This window comes from Triturus cristatus, chromosome 5_2 (genome assembly GCF_964204655.1).
Source record: "Triturus cristatus chromosome 5_2, aTriCri1.1, whole genome shotgun sequence".
NCBI lineage: Eukaryota > Metazoa > Chordata > Amphibia > Caudata > Salamandridae > Triturus > Triturus cristatus.
In genome coordinates this window covers 134,387,976-134,407,433 of record NC_140588.1, presented here as the reverse complement: position 1 = coordinate 134,407,433, position 19,458 = coordinate 134,387,976, and the positions used below count along the sequence as shown (strand labels likewise).

Sequence of the window (19,458 nt, the reverse complement as noted above, 5' to 3'; positions counted from 1 at the left end):
AATTGCGATCGCAATTTTGCTAAGTGGTATGTATGAAGGCAAATCTGCGTGCAAAATAAGGAATCGCAAAATTTGTGATTCCTTATTTTGCAATTGCATTTAAGGAATCGCAAATTTTGCGATTCCTTAAATGCAATGTAAGAAGCACCAAAAAAGTGCAATTTGGCCTTAAGGAATCGCAAATTACCACCAACTTCAAGTTGGTGGTAAGTCGCGATTTCTTTGAAAAAAGCCCTTTTTTGCATTTAGTGCACATGTTCATGGAGCACTACTGCCTTGACTGTCCGGTCCCACAGGGAGGGCATTTCATTTGTTCAGTGCTTCATGATGTGCTGGTGATCTTTGTGAACACAGTGAATGTGAAACCCACCCATTGCATAGTCCCATTACCTTTGGGCGGTACGAATTTGGTATCTATTCACAAAGTGAGTAATCTGCGGTAGAAGTATCCATCAGAAGAGCAAGTTACTTACCTTTGTTAACACACTTTCTGGTGGATACTCTGTCTAAACATATTCCTCCCTGCCCACCCACCTCCCTGTTCTATGCAGTGGTTTACCTCTAAAAGGTCCTACATTAGAGCTGTGAGCATTGGTTTCTCCTACTGTTTTTGTGCTCTGAGTCAGAGGGCACTTAAAGAGCAAAGCAAGAAACTGCCATCGGCTCACAAAGAATCTGAAACCCCATTTCAGAGTGGAAACCATGTATCCACAAGCATTGGCAAAGCCATTTACTACGTATTTGGCCAGTAATGACCAGACCTATTGGCTTTGCAATGCTTTTTTTGCTGATGCTGCTAACTATTGGCAAAGATAATGGGTTAAAAAGACACCACCTGTTGGCTTTGCTAATGTTTGTTACGTATACCTGACAAGATACCACCCCCATATTGGTCCATGTACAATTTGCCAAGGGCAAGTGCCCTCTTGATAAAATTGTACTGTTATTACAGCTGCTGCTTGAGTCTGCTAAATTGTGCTACTTGTTTGGGGATCAGTAAGTGCTTTGTTTTGAAAATTTGAGTTTTGTTTTAAAAACTATCATCATCATATTGGTGAATTGGGTTATTCTTTGCACAAAATTTGTGTTTTATTTCCGTGTTGGAAAACCACCTTCCTATTTCTGAAATATTAAATTGTTTCAAATGTTTGATTATTAAAATGCCTTTAATTTCTAGGGAGAAGCCCCAGGTAACAGCTGATACACTGAACTGTTCAAGTAATGGTCTTAAAAGAACGGAACCACGCAACCAAATGGGTACTTTGAAAGGTGAGACCTCTTCAAGGAAAAGTTACTAATGAGTCATTTAAATTCAGCAAATTTAAAGCATGTAATGGAACATTGAGATCATGCCTAACGTTTATTAGCATTCATTAAGTGACTAGTTGTTAGATCGATGCTGGAACATGGTGCAGTATGCAAAACCATATCTTACAGCCATCCAGGCACTTTTGCTTACAAGCTTGAAAGATAGCATTTCATTACAAAAATGTGAGGAATGTAACCTAGCGACATGTTGTTCTTAATGGTGGCTGTAAATTTGTTTCAGCAGTGATGAGAGGAAAACGGTCTTTCCTAAATATCTTTTTAAAGAAAAATAATTTACTGGACTCCTTGGTACATAACCACCTTCTCAGTTTTACACTCCTCTTGATGGTGGTTATTGTAGGTTCAGACATTCTAAAGGTGACTTGGGAAATTTGTGTCCCCGTCCTGTGTGTTTCTTCTGGCTTGCTTTGAGTTTCTTTGCCGAACTTAAGCTGTAGGTACACTGAAGTGGCTTCACCTTTGATCAACTGATTAACAGCAGAGCTTAGGCTCTGTGAAAGAGTGCACTGTGAATGTACTCCTCTGTAGAAGGCTATATGGCAGTCTTTGAAAGTGCCGGGTTACATCTCACAGGTACAGCCTTGGTGGCAAAGCTACCTTTCTGATTGATAATTCTAAATGCAGATTACTCGCCATATGAATATTTCCCCAGGTATCAGACTGGATTGGGAAGCTCAAAAGCAGTATCGTGTACGCCGGTGGGTGGTGTCGTGTAGCTCTGCATCGATTTCCTTTCGCGCCAGCAGGGACTACCAGAACCACATAGAAACACTACCCCAGACACACTGACGCAGTTACTTTCTTTCTGCGCCTTCAGACACTGAGCTCACTTCACTAGTTCTTGTCTAGAATAGTCCAACACCCTAGATGGCACATGGGGGTCTCTGCAGTGGGATCCTAAGTCTCAGTGGGACAAGCACCAGGTGCACCTGCCAAATAACATACAGAGCTCAGAGATTGCTGCAAAGTATCTTCAGTGACAGCTGCTAAACCGTGATTTGGCCAGTGGCACACCCGTCCTCTCTATTCCCCACCCACAGCTGACAGTGGGCACAGATGACTATTATGCTGGGCAGTGTATCTGTTAGAGGTCTCTGGCAGAAACTTGCTCCACATTAGTCTTTTGAAGTTGCGGACAATTTGCTTAGCGGTATAGGTCTTTATACAGTCCATCAAGGGAAGGATAATACAGGTACTCGGAGACAACACCCCAACGCCATATGGTGAGGGGAGTGGGGTCATGTGCCAGGAGGCTCTGCATCCATAAGTAGATGCCTCGACATGTTGTTTCTCAGGTTATGAACCAGGACGGATTAAATGAGTTGCTGACACCTAGCGGATCCGGCACAAGGCATTTTCCGGCAATGGCAGAACCCAGGCTCGTTCTTCTTGCCACTGCTTAGAATGCACAATGTCAGTGTTTTTGCACACGAGTTCTTACGAAGACTCTCTTAAGAGACATTCCACCTACAATAGAGCTCTTGACTTCTGTTTGCCTTTCTCCCTCTACCCTATCTTGGCTGAAATTCTGAAGATTAAGACTGACTAGTCCAAGTCATTTTGGTGGGTCCAGATTGGGCAAGGAGTGTGTTTTATCTTGAACTCTAGGACATGAGTCTGCTTTTTTGTGTCCTGCACCCTGTCTCTGAACTCTGCACCTCCATCTGTGAAGATTGAGCGGCTTCAACTAGTCTCTTTTCATCTCCCTTCCTAAGTTGTGGATGTGATTCATGCAGCTATACATCCGTCTACAAAATAACACCAAGTGCTGGGACAAGTTTGTGGCTTGGTGGAACAATCATTGTATCGACCCCGCCACAAGCCAAGATGCCTGAAGTGTTTGTTTTTATGTTGGCCCTAGCAAGGCTTTGCATTAGGCACAGTTAGCGGCTATTTGTCATCTCCTTTCGCGTCTTTGAGGTTTCTGGATTAGCCTTCTTTGTTTATCGTCTGTTGTGAGATTTCTTTTTTTTTAATTTCAAATCATTTTTATTGATATTTTCCATAGAATGAACAAATAAGAAGTACAATGATATTCACAATAATGAGATGAAATCAATAATAAGGTAAAAGCAATGGGAATGAAAAATACATACAAATCACAAATATACAAAGTAAATAGAAATAACCGAACATCAAATTACTCCAGTGCCTTACCATGGGAGTTGCAGTGAAGCTGTAGTGACGTACAAGTGGGCAATCAAGCGCCGTTACCTCCAAATAATAGTGGAAAATACAATGCAGTACAGGGGTGTCATGGAAGTCCTGTCTCACAGTAGCAATAGTAGAAAGTACACTATATAACTGGTGTGACACAGTGGATATGGCGTTCAATAAGCATTACTTTGAGGAGAGTGAGTCAATTTTCACAGAGGGGCGTATGAGAAGAAGGCGTCAAGGGATTTCCATAGCTTCCTGTTTGATTTGTGCCATTGAGAGGCTTGAAGTTCAACGTTGTCAGCTCCTCTGAGGAAAGATAACCATTCCTGCCACATCCTAAAGGAGACTTCTTTGGAATTTTTCCACTTATTCAGTACAATCTTACAGGCTAAAGTAAGCATGAGATCTAATAAGCATCGGTCATTCACATCTTCCCCTGGGTCGGTAAGCCGCTCTGTCAGTGGACGGCGGCGTAGACTTAGGCAAAACCACAAGCGTGGCCAAGTCGGCGTCCAGGGGGAAGGAGCCCTTCTTAATCGCCTCCGCATAGTGATCCCGCAGCCGCGGGACCAGGCTATCCCTATAGGTGGCATAGAATTCTTGGGGGAAGCCGTCTGGTCCCGGGGTCATCCCAGCGGATGTACGCCCTATCGCTTCCCCAATTTCCTCAGGGGAAATGGGGGCCTCCAGGCTCTCCCATTCACCCGGCCTAAGCTGGGTGAGTCGCACGCTACTAGGCGCGAGCAGAGTGGCCAGAGAAAGATCCCGGGCCCGGTAGAGCTGAGAATAGAACTGGGCGAAAGCTTCCTTTATCGCCAAGGAAGAAGACTGGAGCACGCCGTCTGAGTCGGTGATCGCCGGAATGATGCGCAACGTCCTGGGATAGATGGCTAGGCGATGTAACAGCGCGCCGTTCTTTTTTTTTATTATTATTTTTTTAAAGATTTTTTTTATTAGAAACCGTTAGCACACAATAAAATACAGACAAGGGCCTACAACCACCAGGGCCGGCCGCTATAGAGCCCGAGGGCCCGCAGTGCAACGCCACACATTCAAATGAACCAGAGGCAAAGCGCCCGGCAGTTCGTGAGCACATATAACAGGCCGTGGCCATAGGCCAGGAGCAATCGGAAACAACAGTTTCATTTTCTATTAAATATAAAACACACTCAAGGCAATGAGAGTCCGAAATAGCAGCGTGCTCTTCCCAGGACGGGGAACAACATAGTGTCCAAAGCAGTTCTTGTCCGGAAGCGGTAGAGGGGGGCAACGGGAAAACAAAGCATGGAACACACCTCACACCCTCCCGCAGAATGCATGGCTAAGGGGACAAAGCAATATCGACCTCTAATGGCAGAGGCGGGGTGCAGATACGTCCACGATATAAATTCCATGGACCCCATACCTTAGTCCATTTCCCTGGCTTGCCTCTCGCCACATACACTGTCTTTTTCCTAAACATACACCAGTCCATATTCTCCTTCCATACCTCGATCGTGGGCGGCCTCGGGGAGCCCCATAGCTGTGCAATGTTACGCTTAGCCACCATGTACCCCAAGGTCACCCACTGCGTTTGTGCCGCATTACAATCATTCGGTTACCAGACATTCAACAAACACCTCCTAGCCTCTGGCAACAGAGCAACGTGCGTGACCTCCTCCATTACGGTGTGGATACCGTTCCAAAATCGCACAACCTCCGAACATTCCCATAAGATATGAAGAAAGGTACCCGGCAGGCCACATCCACGCTTACACAGTCCATCCATCGAGTAACCCATACGCAGCAAACCGGGCCCCGTGACATACACTCTATGAAGCATCTTCAGCTGTACGAATCGTAAGCGGGCCGGGATCGCCACCTCTTTCGGGGAGGCCACCGCCGATACCCAGTCCTCATCGTCCAGTTCCAAGCCATCGCCCGTCCATGCCTTCCGCAGACGGAGCAGCAAGTCCGCGCGATCATTAATGAGCTTCTTATAAATCAGAGAAATAGTGCTGTCGGGCACGTAGCCATCCAACACTCTATCCTCCAGTGGGGAATACTCGGGGATAGCAGCAACGTCCGGAAAAGCCGAACACAGCGCATGGTGGACTTGAGCATACCGGAAGTACTCTCTATCGTTTAATTTATATTCAGTTTTAAGCATTTCAAACGTTTTGAAAGACCCCTTCGCCCAAAGATCACCCACCTTACATATACCAATCATATCCCATTTCTCAAAGCCTTTCGATCTCCACAAACAGCCCAACCGCCCAGAGGCATACAACGGCGTCGCCCGAGTCAAGCGATCCCTCCACCCCATCGCAGCATTCGCCGCGTGCCACACACGTACCGCCACCTGCGTGGGTCCTGTCAACCGCGTGTCCGGGGTCACAGAGTACAGCGCCCTATTATAGTCCCCACCCGGGAGCAGAAATTTATCCATCTCGAAGGCCGGATTCAAGGCAGGACCGTATATCCCGTGGTTCACCGCCGCCAACTGAGACGCCCAATAGTATTGTTTAATATCGGGGAGGGCGACCCCCCCCCATCGTACCAAGGGAGCGTCAACTTTGCGAGAGCAATCCGCGGCCGCCTGTCCCAAAACAGTTGGCGCTGAAGACCCTCCACCTCCCGAAAATAACGGGCTGGCACGACATCTAGAGTATTTTGCAAAGCGTACAAGAAGCGAGGTAGCGACGTCATTTTAAACAATGCCGCCCGTCCGAGCGGCGAAAGCGGAAGTCGTCGCCACCTCGCGACGTCTGCCTTCAATCGCTGGAGGGGAGGGAGAAGGTTTCGCTCATAGCGGACCGCGGGATCCAGTGAGATAAAGATTCCCAAATATTTGAACCCCAGGGTAGCAATCTGGATAGGGCAATCCCGTGGCAGGAGGGGGGCCTCACCCGAGAGGACGTAGACGTAGACTTGGCCCAGTTGATGACCAGGCCGGAGTTGCAACCAAAGGAATTCAGTACGTCCACCAATACAATTAGCGAATGTCGGGGAGAGGTGAGATACAGAAGGATGTCGTCCGCGTAAAGGGAGACACGGTCTTCAAACTCCGGCGTCCATCTAATGCCTCGCAACGACGGCTCCCAACGCAACCAGGCGGCGAGAGGCTCCAAAGAAAGTGCAAAGAGAAGGGCCGATAACGGACATCCCTGCCGCGTACCTCTCCCCAGTGCGAAGGGAGCCGACACCCTACCATTCACCACCACCTGAGCCAGTGGGTCAGCATATAGTAATTTTACCCAACCAGTAAACTCGGGGCCGAACCCAAATTTTGCCAACACGGCCTAAATATATGGCCACTGCAAAGTGTCGAACGCCATAGTAGCATCTAAAGATGCCAAGATGGCGGCTCACGTATAAATTCCGCTCTAGCAAGCACGCCGTGCAACCGCCTCAAATTTAGAGCGGTATTCCGATGGGGTATAAAACCGGACTGATCCTGATGAATCAAGTCGCCCACGACCCGAACCAGTCGATTAGCCGATACCTTAGCCAGAATTTTGGGTTCTGCGTTCAACAGCGAAATGGGCCTATAGGAGGCGCAGCGATCTCGCGGCTTCCCCTCTTTGTGTATCACAACTATGTTGGCGAGGTCGTTGGTCAAGGGGGAGGAAGCTCGCCGCTCGTGCCGCAAAAAACATGTCCCGAAGATACGGCGCTATCTTATCGGGACGCAACTTGTATAGTTCGATGGGAAGACCATTAGGACCCACAGCTTTACCCGATGCGATCGAGCGAGTGGCCAGAGCGATCTCATCTGACAACTTCGCCTCCATCAATACTGCATCAGCCTCCGATAGGGTTGGCAATGCAATGTCTCTAAGCAACAGATGAGAATCCTCCTCCGAACGCACAGAAACCGGAGAGTATACCCCGCGGAAATGAGCCGCGAAGCAGTCAACGATCTCCACCGGGTCAGTCACACGCACTCCATCCATTCTCTCCACAACGGGCACCACCCTGCTCGCTCTCTCCTTCTTATCCAACCAAGCAATCAACTTTCCGGCCTTATCCCCCACATCATATAGTCGTCCTTGCTGCTCTCTACTCATCCCTTTAGCAGCTTCCGTGACTAGCGCTCTATAATCTGATTGTTTGAGGCTGAGAACATGCAATTTCTCATCAGTAACTCCCTGCTCCAAGTCCTCCTCTATTTCAGCAATTTCAGCTTCCAGGCGAACTACCTCTGCTCTCTCGCACCTCTTAGCATGGGAGATAAGGGACAAGGCCTGCCCCCTGACCACTACTTAATAAGCCTCCCATAGGGAGACGGCCGACGACACCGACCCCACATTATCAGTGAAGTAGTGATCAGTGGACTTGACCAGTTCCGCGCGGATCTTAGGGTTACGAAGATACCAGGGGCTAATGGGTGCCACTCTCCCCTCTGCCCCAGGGACAACCTTCAGTTGCAACCATATAGGGGAATGGTCAGAAATACCTCGGGCCAAATAGCGCACCTCCCCAATCATCCCAGCTTGGATCGCCGGCATAAGCATGTAATCAAGTCTCGAGAGACTCCCATGGGCCCCCCGAGTGAAAAGTATATTGCGCCTGTCCCGGGTGCATCAATCTCCAGCAATCTACAAGTCCCAAAGTATCCAAAAAAAACCCCAACCAGGCCTGAGCCCTAGGGAGATCCCTGGGGGGATGACGGTCCTCCAACCCGGAGACAACGGCATTAAAGTCACCCCCCAACACCAGAACCCCCCAGGGAGTCCCAGGACCAAACGCCCCAAATCAGCAAATGTAGCAGTCTGTAACCCCGGAGGCACATACACAGCCACGAGCGAAATAGTCCTACCCTCCCATCTCCCCACCAGTGCCACATAGCGCCCCCTATCATCGTGAAGCACCTCGTCCACTTCCAATGGGAGAGAGGCCCTAACCAAAATGCCCACTCCCCTAGAGCCAGAAGTGAAACCAGAGTGAGCGGCAAGGCGATAGCCCCTCCTATTTAGGGCATGGAAGGAGTTCCCAATCAAATGTGTCTCCTGCAGGAAAACAATGTCGGGCGAAATCCGCTTCAAGAACTGCAACACCACCCCGCGCTTGATCCTGTCCCCCAGTCAATTCACATTCCACGAAAGGATTCTCAATCCCCTACCCCCCATCCCACTCCCGTACATGATACCCACATCCCGGAAAGCACAACCCGGATAAGTCAGCAGAGAGCTTCACATTGCCTTGCGAAACAAACAAACAATCCCCAACAACCCCCCTCCCCCACAATCCCCAAACCACAACTCCCCCCCCCCCCCCCCCTCCCTGCACCCCTGCTTGAGCCCAAACAGCCCCCCCAACTCGCAGTGTGCCTGTCGCCCTAACATATACCACAAAAAGAACCCCAGAAGGAGGAAAAGACCCCAATAAGCTCTCCACAACCCCCAGGCATTTGGAGGGCATGTTGTGCCCAACTAGAGTGCAGTTGAGCCAAGGTACAAAACATCGCCAGTCCAGTCCATCGCCAGGGACCAAGTTCTAGTCCTGCTCCACCACATCCCGACCGCTCTCCGCCATCCGACTGTCTCGATCCTGTCCCCGAGGCAGGGCATCCAACCAGTCTCCGACCACCTCCGGCCGGTCGAAAAAGTGGGAACGACCCTGGAACTCAACCCGCAGCCTCGCCGGGAATAACATCGCATATTTCAGCTCCATGTCCCTCAAGCGCCGTTTGACACCCAAAAATCCCAGCCGTTGTTTCTGGACCGCTTGCGTGAAGTCCGGATAAAAGCTGACATTGGAGTTCTCAAACTTCAGCGGCCCGGCCACCCTCGACGCCTGAAGGATAGCATCCCTATCCCGAAAGTTAAAGAGTCGGGCGATTATAGGCCGCGGGGTAGCACCCACCCTGGGCGCACCACCCGGAATCCTGTGGGCCCGCTCCACCGCAAAGAACTTGCTCAGTCCCTTGGGCGCGAGACGATTGGTCACCAGATCCTCCACAAAAAGATCCGCAGCAGATTCCTCCGATCTTTCCGGCACTCCAATGATACGAACGTTGTTCCGTCTAGCCCTGCTTTCGGAGTCCTCAAGTCGACGGTCCGTCAGGTCACTGGCTAGCCGCAACCTACGGACCTCTGTCTGCAGGGCGGCCACGTCCACAGTGAGGCTCGATGCCGCTTGACTCAAGGAGTCGACCCGCTCGTTAGTTTTGGACAGTTCTGCCCTGACCAAATTCACATCGATCAGGACCGCGTTCTGTTTATGAGCCAGGGTATCGAACTGCTGACCCACAGCGGTCTTCATCTCCTCAATGGCGCCCATGACATCCAGCAGGGTCAATTCTGACGACGGGCCTGAGACCTCCTTAGACCTCTCAGGCGATTTATGCGAGCCACCAGGGGATCCCTTTGCCTGCGCATATCGATCCATGTTATTGACCTGGGTATAGGTACCCCTCCGGGTTGACTTGGGTTTCGACTTGTCTCCGTCTAGTCTCGCCGCCATCTTCCGGTGGCCACCAAGGCTGGCACCCGCCCGCACCGGAAAAAAGGGGGGACCAGGTAGCTAATTCGATTGAACACAGCCGTCGCCGACAGTCAGCCCATGGATAGTCCGAGAGTCAGGCCAGACACTTCGCCGTCCGCGCCCCTCTGAAACACCAAAGTCTCTCAGCCGATATCAGAGAACAAACTTGAAAACGAAAGTGAAAGTGCGGGGTCCGTGGCAGGTCAAGCCCAGCCAGCCGCTGTTGTTCACTTCCTACCCGGGCACTTCACCAGCTCGAGATCGGGACCAAGGCAAGAGCAGGCCGCAAACTTCGGAGTGCAACCATTCCGGGTCCCGGCGTCCGATCTGAATTTGGAAAACAGGTGGCACCTCAGCGCAAGTTCATCTGCAAAAGCCCGTCAAATAAACCAGGATTAAGTCAGGATAGACGTGGGAGGTTGCGGAGGCCCTCGAGAGCCGTAAGCCTACGCGGCCATCTTGGTTGCGCGCTAGGCTCCCCCCAGCGCGCCGTTCTTATCGCCCCATTCATACACCCTCGCCAGCGAAGATTGCCAGAGAAGCTTGACCGCCTCAAGGGATCGCTGACGAATCTCCTCGCGAAGGAGCCGCAGCTGCCGGTTCCCAGCTGGGTCGTCGAGCTCAGAGAGAGATTGCACCATCAAGCCGGGAAAGGGACTGCTCCAAACTAAGCGCCTGTGCTTCTTTTGCGGTGATTACCCGGTGTTGCTCCTGCCTCTGCTTTTTGAGTTGACCTTTCGCGAACCCCCGAATTGTTGCTTTCCCGGCCTCCCATAGGGTCCCGGGGGAGGATACGGAGTCCTCGTTGGTGCGGAAGAAATGCTCGAGCTCCTTCCCTACCGCCTTCCGAAATTCTTTCTTTGAGGAACCAAGCATTCATCCTCCACGTTTGATGGGCCGAGGGAGGGGGAGTCCCAGTACTGAGGAATATCGGCGAGTGGTCTGAAATTCCCCTGGGTAGGATACGAGTATCTACAACTGTCAAGCAGTCGGTGGCAGGGAGAAAGATCCTGTTTGTGTGTGCCTCGGTGTGGTGGGCTGCGGAGGTGTGAGTAAAGTGGGTGGCACGTGGGTGCCACGAGCGCCACGCATCAGAGGCCCAGTGATTCAGACCAAGACCTCAATTGTTGGGCTTGTGCAATGCGGACAGCGGAGGGAGGGCCTGATGAGTCTACAGCCGGATTGGGGACCGCATTGAAAACGCCCCCCACAATCGTGACGCCCATGGGGAGAGGTGTTAGGAGGGTGGAGGTCTGTGCCAGTGTAGAGGTAAGCAACGCGGGAGGAGAGTATAAGGACATTAGAATGAGCAGAGAGCCGGCCAAAGAGCTGCATACCGTCACATATGTGCCGTGAGGGTCATGGATCACCCGGGAGAGAACGAAGGGTAAGCTGCGTCGCATGAGGATGGCTCTCCCTTAATCAACTAAACCAAACTAAAACGCTCGGGTCAGTAGCGTAGAGGACCCCTCCGGAAGCACGGATTAATTTGAGCCTCGGCATAAAGCAATAAAAAAGAGCATACTAGTCCATCAAAGTCTAATGCCCCCCGCCCCCCCCCCCCCTCCGATGAAGCGCCACACCCCGATAGCGGTCCGGCGTGCAGGCCTGAGTGCAAGGCAACTAAAGGGTGGGAGTGCGAGAAAGGTCCAAGTCCACCTGGGCCCACGGTGGGGATGAGCCCATTAAGTTATCTGTGGAGCGGCGCCTGCTTCGCGGCGGAGAGCCTGATTGACTGGAGGAGTCGCGGTGGTCAGGAGCCACCCCACTGAGGGATCGGGATGTTGAAGCACTTAGTTGGTGCCCCTTACGGGACCTTGTGCGACGTTGGCGTCCCGGCGATCTCGGCCCCACAGGTTGCGGCCCTTGTGTTCTGAGGAGTCCTCTTGTGGAGGGGACGTTCCTCCGTCAGCCATGCCCACGCCGCCTGGGGAGATTCGAAAAATTGAGTTTTGCCCTGTAAAATGGCTCGAAGGCGTGCCGGGAATTGGAGCGGATATTGCATGCCCAGAGTGCACAGCTTCTTAACCTCCATGTAGGAGCGCCGGAGGTCCTGAACTTCCCTGGTGTAGTCTGGGAATACCTTAATAACATGATTTTGGAACCTGAGGGGACCCTTCGCCCTGGCTGCCCGTAGGATGGCATCACGGTCCTTGAAGTTGAGGATTTTAAGGATGATGGGGTGGGGCAGGGCACCGGGAGGAGGCCTAGGCGCCAAGGACCTATGGGTCCTCTCTACAACAAACCAAGTCGACAGAGCTTCTCCTGGCACCCAGGACCGAAACTATTGTTCAGCAAAAGTGGCTGCTTGCCCCGCTTCCACCCCCTCGGGAAACCCCACAAGGCGAAGGTTGTTGCGACGTGCGCGGTTCTCAGCATCCTCGGCACGCCTGTGGAGCTCCCCGGTACGAGCACGAAGCTGGGCCACCTGATCCTTAAGTTGGGAGATGCGGGATTCGGCCTCTGTCAATCTGGCGGTGGTGTTGCGAAGGTCATGTATGATTAGGGACACGTCCACCTTGATTTCCCCTATCTTGCCCTCCACGGATGCCTAAGAGGCGCTGATGGCCTGAAGGATGGTGCCCCCCCTCCCAATGTCACTGCGGCCACAAGAGTCCCTGATAGGATGAAAGGTCAGTGAGGAGGAGGGGATCCAGGGACCTGCAGGCGTGTGGAGTGTCCACGAGCCACACGAGGACCTCGCCAGAAGAAAGTAGTCCGTGGATACCGTCAACTGTAGGGGCGTGGCGACAACAATGTAGATCCTGGCTCCCTAGGAGTCCTGCGGCTTGGCGGAGCCCGGGGGAGTGACCCCAGACCCACGTCTGGACCTGGGTACCTCTGCTACCGTCCCTGGGGGTCCCTCGAGCGACCAGTCGATCCAGACACGTTACCCACTCTACAGATAGTCGAAGGACGCCGAGACCCCCAATGCCACCTGGTATGATGGCCGAAAAGTCCCCCCATCTAGGGCCCGACCCACCGCGGGACAGGCAAGCCCCCACTGCAGCCGGGTTCCGCCAACCGCTGCCTGGGAGCACCGTTGAGCGGGGGCCCAACGATGCCTCAAGATCAGGACACCTTCTTCTCCATGCTGACCTGTACACCTTAGTTGTACCTGGCACCCAGGACTCCTTAAGTTCTGAAGCTTCCTATGATAATCCACACACTTGCCACACACTCCTGAAATCAGCCAAACTATTGTGGCAGTTTCCTTGTACATCCAACAGAATCTGAGAAACTTAGCAACAAATCTGGATCGTCCACCTACAAATTCATCACATCCAGAAACCATACTTGAGCTTGCTAAAATGGTATAATCAGCACCAACTCCGCTTTCTCCTTTCTTACCTTCATTACCAGTCTCTGAATCATCGAGAGAGGACGAAAAGCATACATCCTCTCTTACCCCCAGTCCTGTGGAAATGCATCTGTCCCCATTGCTTCTGGATCTGGTCTCCAGCTGTAAAACATCCGTAGCTGTGCCTTCAACTTGTCCGCAATAAAATCCACCTCCAATGGACCCCATATCTGCTGTATCCTCAAGAATAACTCCCTGTTCAGCCTCCAGCTGCTTGTGTCCCTTAAACCTGGAGTTCCAGTCCGCTTATAAAACACCTCTTTCCCAGAATTTATTGTACCTGTACCATTATTTTCCTGTTCAAACAAAACTTCCAGAATTCCTTTGCCAACTCTGCTAAACCTCTTGATCGAGGTTTCCCCAGTTTGTTGACATAACTTACTGCCAACATGTTGTCCATCTGCAACAGAACACACCATTTGGCCTGACCTTTCAAGAAACTCCTGATTGCAAAAGATCCAGGTAGGAGCTCCAAACAATTGATATGCAAACTCTTCTCTTCTGACCACTGTTTCCCAGGTGTCAATGCTCCACACCTTGCTCCCCAACCATACAGACTTGCATCCAACTCTATTATCGCCTCCGGAACCTCGCCAAATATAGCTCTCCCATTCCACGCATCCAAACTCATCAACCACCACTCCAACTCTTCCGAAGTCTCTTGATTCATTCTCACTTTCTGGGAATGCTTTGCTCCTAGTCTTAAATGATAAGCCTTCAACCTCTGAAGAGCCTTGTAATGAAGGGGAGCTGGAAGAATTGCCTGAGTTGATGCCGAAAGCAAAGTTCGTAATCTTGCCAATTGACACAATGTTACCAATTTTCATTGTCTACTCATTTAACATTCCCTGTGAATCTTCTTCACTTTCTCTATTGATAACCTCAACACACAATCCAAGGCCTGTATCTGGAAACCTGAAAACTGCATTTCCTGGGCTGTTGTCAAACAAGACTGCTCTCTGTTCACAACAAACACTAAAAACTCCAGTACCCTTAAACTCAACTGTCTAACGCCATATGTTCCTCTTCTGCCATTATTAGAATATCATCCAGATACACCAAACTTCCTTCAATCGCAACCACGCCATAAATTGCCTCATCGCTTTTGTAAAGCACCATGGTGCCGATGTCCACCCGAACGGGAGACTCTTGAATCTCCAACAACTGCCATTCCATCTGAATTGGAGATTCTTAGTGCTCAACGCACACCAGAACCGTTGTATCTGCGTCCTTCAAGTGCAACCGAGTCATCCAGTCTCCTTAACAAATCCCTTAGCATATGAATGCCTTCCATTTTGAAATGATTGTAACACACCCAGTCGTTCAATTCTTTTAGATTTTTCACTGGCCTCCTACCTTTCCCTTTCTTCTCAACCAAAAAAGTTTTGCTTACAAAGCTTCCTGCCACCTCCTCTGCAAGTTCATATTGCCCTTTTTTCCACAAGTGCTTTCACTTCCAGAGACTCTAAATCCTCCTGTCCCTTCGCAAACTTCAACATCCTCAGGCATTCTCTCTGCCTCGGAATCCCCATGAAATCAATACAATATCCCTGAACTGTTTCATAAACTCATGGGTCCTGAGTGATTTCTCTCCACCTTGTAACAAACTGAGCTCATCTGCTGCCCAATTTTACATGGATAGATGTAGGGCCTTTGCTTAACCTCACCTGAAGATCCTCTTCTCTCGGTACGTGATCTCTGCGGATAAAACCCATTCTGTTCTGCTTTGTTGTTAAAACCATGTCCATAGGGTCTGAACCTTCGGCAAAAAGATTCGAGAGGGATCCGCTGTCCACGACGGGAAAATCGACCCCCGCATTCTGCTAGCCGTGCCAAAATCCTTTCTCATGTCTTACTGCACTTTTTGTAAAGAAATGAAGGTACCCACATACCTTGACATGTCCCGTGCAAACTCCTCACCAAACTGCATTCCTCCACTTTGCTCCCCAAACTCTTTGTTGGCCAACTCGGTTAATTTCGGGTCGATTTTAATTAAATACTTTTACGCCTTTCTATTCATAAGGCTGCATTTAAATTTCACAACAAACATATTGCCCTTTGCACCCATTGCCACAATTCAACCACGTCCACCCCAGTATTAGCATGTGCCGCCTCACATGTCAAAAACCTTCGTAAGTGGACCAAGAATGTCCAAAAAACTATCTTCACATCCTTTTAGGCCCTTGTCCAACCTTTTTCTCAGGTCTCGCCCTGATTTGTTAAAAACTCATAATCTTTGGGTCCAATTCAGGAGTATAAGCAATTTAGATTGCAGGGTTGGCCGTGGGCACTCTGACCTAAGTAGAGCCCTCACCTCTTTTTGGATCTCTGTACGGATCCAATAACCAACCTATCTTGCCACGTACTTAGCTGGCACCCACTGTGGTGACAATGGATTCTGAATCAGCAGTGGGTCGAGCATCTCTTCCCAAAGGGGATCCACAATCTCCCATCTCTAGTTTACCTTTGTCATCCAACCTCCTCCTCTTATGTACTCTCTCCTCCACATCAGAGTCCTCAAAACTTGATGAGCATGTAAGCTCAACATCCCCACTCGTAGTTGAATTAACACATGCCACCACACTGCTGCTTCTCTTTTTTTGCCTTTATAGCGTCCCCTTTAGCCTTTATAGCTTGTCCATCATCCTTAACCTTATGTCCAGTCCCCTTAATATCTTTCTGCACATTCCCATTCTTCTATTTCTGTCTTTTTTCATACCATCTGTCCGTGAACGACTGGCCACTACCTGAACCTAATCTGTGGACCACAACTTTTCTTCCTCAAGATCTCTTATTTTCCTGTTTGTTCATACTTTTTTCTACACTACTTTCTATCTTTTTATCTAATGACATGGTCATCTCACCAATCATTTTATCCATCTACTGTTTCAATCTGTCCTCAAAAACTGATCTCTCATTCTGCTCCGTTTTCAATTCTACTAATAACAATACACCTTCTAATCTTTATCTGAACTCTATTTCTCTCAAACACAAACTTCTTATCATATACCTCACGTCTGACCAACAGCTGACTGACCCCACAAACACCGAGAATCTAAAATCTCTTCAAACCCGATCGCTACTAACCCAAAATATAGCCGCCTCAATTTTACCTATTACCTATTCACTCTGCCCATTCTTCCAAAATTGCCGCTGTAAATCTGAGAACACATACGGCGGCTCCAAAATGGCAAATTACACATCCTCCTCACTTCCAAAACTCCGTCACACTCTAGAGTTCAGCGCAAGCGCTGCTCTGTCTACGAGTCCTGCGCCTCAACGCCTTCCGCGGCAGACACTTGCTGCGATGGACACCCGAGCGCTCAGAAAACCAGTAAGTGCCTCATTGAAACAGATTATTTAAAAAGAAATAACAATCAACCCCATATAATTACCCTCCCTGACGCCCTCCGAGACAGCTAAATGTGAATAAAAACATAAGCTACACCGCATATCTAAATTTAAAACCTATTGTAATCTCACCATGTTAATCCATTAACTAAATAACCCAAATCACTTAAACTCTTAACCCTTCACTATCCCAAACTCCAGCCCACATACAACAACCTTGAAATCAAGAAAAACTTTTCTTTCAGTAACTAAATCCTTATAGTCTCTTATACACTATTAAGAACAAAAAATGTACTGATCTGTGTATGAGAAGCAACAAAAGAAGGAAGATGGCTGCGTGTTAGGAGTGTGTATATATATGTTCTAGAGTATTGAAAGTATTATAATTGTGTTTTTCTTGTTACTGCTGTGTATGTGGCAAAAAGACTAAGGCATAATATTAGCCTCCAGGACTTGCCACCAAAGTCTTTGTTTTGTTGGGTTTTTTTGTTAAAAAAAGGAAAGTCTAATGTTTTTTCTCTGAAAGTAAGAAAATAGATTCCTATCTGATGGAAATTAGTAGTTTGTGCTACCTTTTTGAAGCCAGGAAAGGAGGTACTCGCCGAACAGAACTCCAGCTTGAACAGTAAGGAACAGCCTAACCAGTCAGGCGCCTAGGTCGCTGCCATGTAAGATCCTATGAACAAGACAAATGTCCTCAAAAATGGCCATCTTACTAACTGAAAGCCAGTGTAATGTATTTAAATTGGGTGATGTGCTATTTTAGAAAAATTAATAACAAGCCCAGCAGGAAAATGTAGAACCATCTGCAGGCAAGCCAAGAGGTGCTCCAGGATGCAGAGTTATCTTTTAGTCTCAATACAATCCAGGCTTCCAGAGCCTGCAGTGGTGGGGGGTGGGTGGGGGAGGGGGGGGTTGGGGGGGGGGGGGAAGCTTTATGAATTTGTACAACATTTTTGTAACACAGCATGTTGACACAACTTTGCCCTCTTGATTCGTCATGGACAGCTCATGATCTAAAATAACTCACAGAGATGGGCTGGCACTGCTCCTAGTTCCTCTGGCCACCATTCCTTGGACTAAAAGAGTTTTGACTGCCCAAGAAATAACCTCTGTTTTATTTGAGTACAGCTGAAATCTGCCAGTGGCCTAAGAGGGTAGAGACACATTCTCTTGATTAAACTTCAAACTGAATATTTTACTAACAAGTTAGGATATTCTTGTAGGTTCCATATCTTTCTCTGCATCTTCCAGGGACTGTAGTATATTGCCATTGGATTGAATGATTGTATGGAAACATGCTGCTGTCTTGATTACTGTTTCCCTTCATAATAGTACTTTGCCAGAGAGAATAAGTAGTGATTCCTTGGCAGGTACTGTTTGACAATGAATCTGATCCAAATTTACAGACCTTCACTTTTGTTGCTTGATTAGGTGGTGGGGGCAGGGGTTGGTTGAATGGGGTGGGGACCATTTCAAATTCTACTCTGTACTGTTGTCTATATTTCAGTTCCTCTATGAACTGCTCAAATTTGTGAAAAAAGGAATATTTTTCTTTGTATTATTTTCAATCCTGCTGGCAGGCGCAGCATGCACTGCAGGCCTAAGGATCTGAGCATGTTAGATTTCTAGGGAAAAAAGTTTACTGTTAAAACCAGATTACCTTGGTATTTTCTCTCTATGCGGTCTGTTCTGACATGCTATTTGTGGCATGTGATAACAGACTTCTATAATTCAATTGCTGGGTTACTTCTCCACTCGATCTTTCAGATGGTGTACCTGTTCTTACAGGTTTATGACCTGTTCCTGCAAGTTATAAACAACTCATGTTTCTCAGGTCTGTGCTAGAATAGCTCCTATAGTTCCAGGTTTTTTTCTTTCTGTTCTGTAACCTAGTAGAGTTTTATAATGGGTTCAACAAACCTGCAAAAAACCCATCCTCTGGATGCACAGAAACAAAAATGGACTGAAATAGCTGCTACCACATGGAACTGGGAAATGTGAAAGCACTTCTTGAACGGAGGACCTCCGTGATGCCAGTGATGATTTGGTTTGTGACCTTGGTGGAAACATGCAGCTGTCCTATTAGAAAATGTTGATTTTCTATCGGTGTTAATTTTCAGTTTGTGCCTCATAGGTTGCTTTAGTGGTTTTCGAAATGGTGTCTAATTTGTCCCCCCCAATCCCCCCAGAAAAAATCACTGCTACCCATCCTCTCAGAAGTGCATAAGAAGAGGCTGTTCCTGATCTTTGCCTAGCAGTGCTGTTGACAGTTAGGAGGAATATTAGTTTGTGGAAAAAAATAGATTGAAGTGGTTCAGGTTTTTTCTGTTTTGTAGTGACACTCCTAAAATTCTGTGTTCAGAGGTTGCTAGAATAGACTGATGGATCAAGGCAAGCAAATACATTTAATTTTTGCACAAAATATGTTTTTGGTGCAAAACAATTACATAAAGTTTTATTAAAAAATGAGAGCAAGTGAAACCTGACTAGATTTGTGTTAACATGCATTTTAGGATTTAATTTGTGTTGTGTTTGCTATCTGAAAGAGACATGTTAGTGATGCCTTACCGTAGAATATCACCAGGCGTCCGACTGGGTCCGGAAAGTTTTCGTCAGCAGTACCCCTGCGCGTCGGAAGGTGGCATTCTGCGGCTCTGCGTCAGTTGCTGGCATCAAAGGCACCGAGATGACGTCACGGAGACTACTGAGGCACCACCCATGCGTGCTGACGTCAGTTCTTTCGATTTCCGCACCATCAAGTGCAGATCCGGTTAGAGCACGTACCC

At 48.8% G+C, this 19,458-nt stretch overlaps 1 protein-coding gene across 2 annotated transcripts in view; it reads left to right on the top strand.

The window, feature by feature from the left end:
- Window positions 1-19,458, top strand: part of ZCCHC2 (zinc finger CCHC-type containing 2) — a 233,224-nt gene that overhangs the window by 147,307 nt on the left and 66,459 nt on the right. For both annotated transcript variants that reach the window (XM_085606904.1, XM_085606903.1), the window contains exon 9: window positions 1,178-1,269. In XM_085606904.1, coding sequence (XP_085463030.1) covers window positions 1,178-1,269 — 92 coding nt within the window. The remainder of the gene's footprint in view (window positions 1-1,177; window positions 1,270-19,458) is intronic.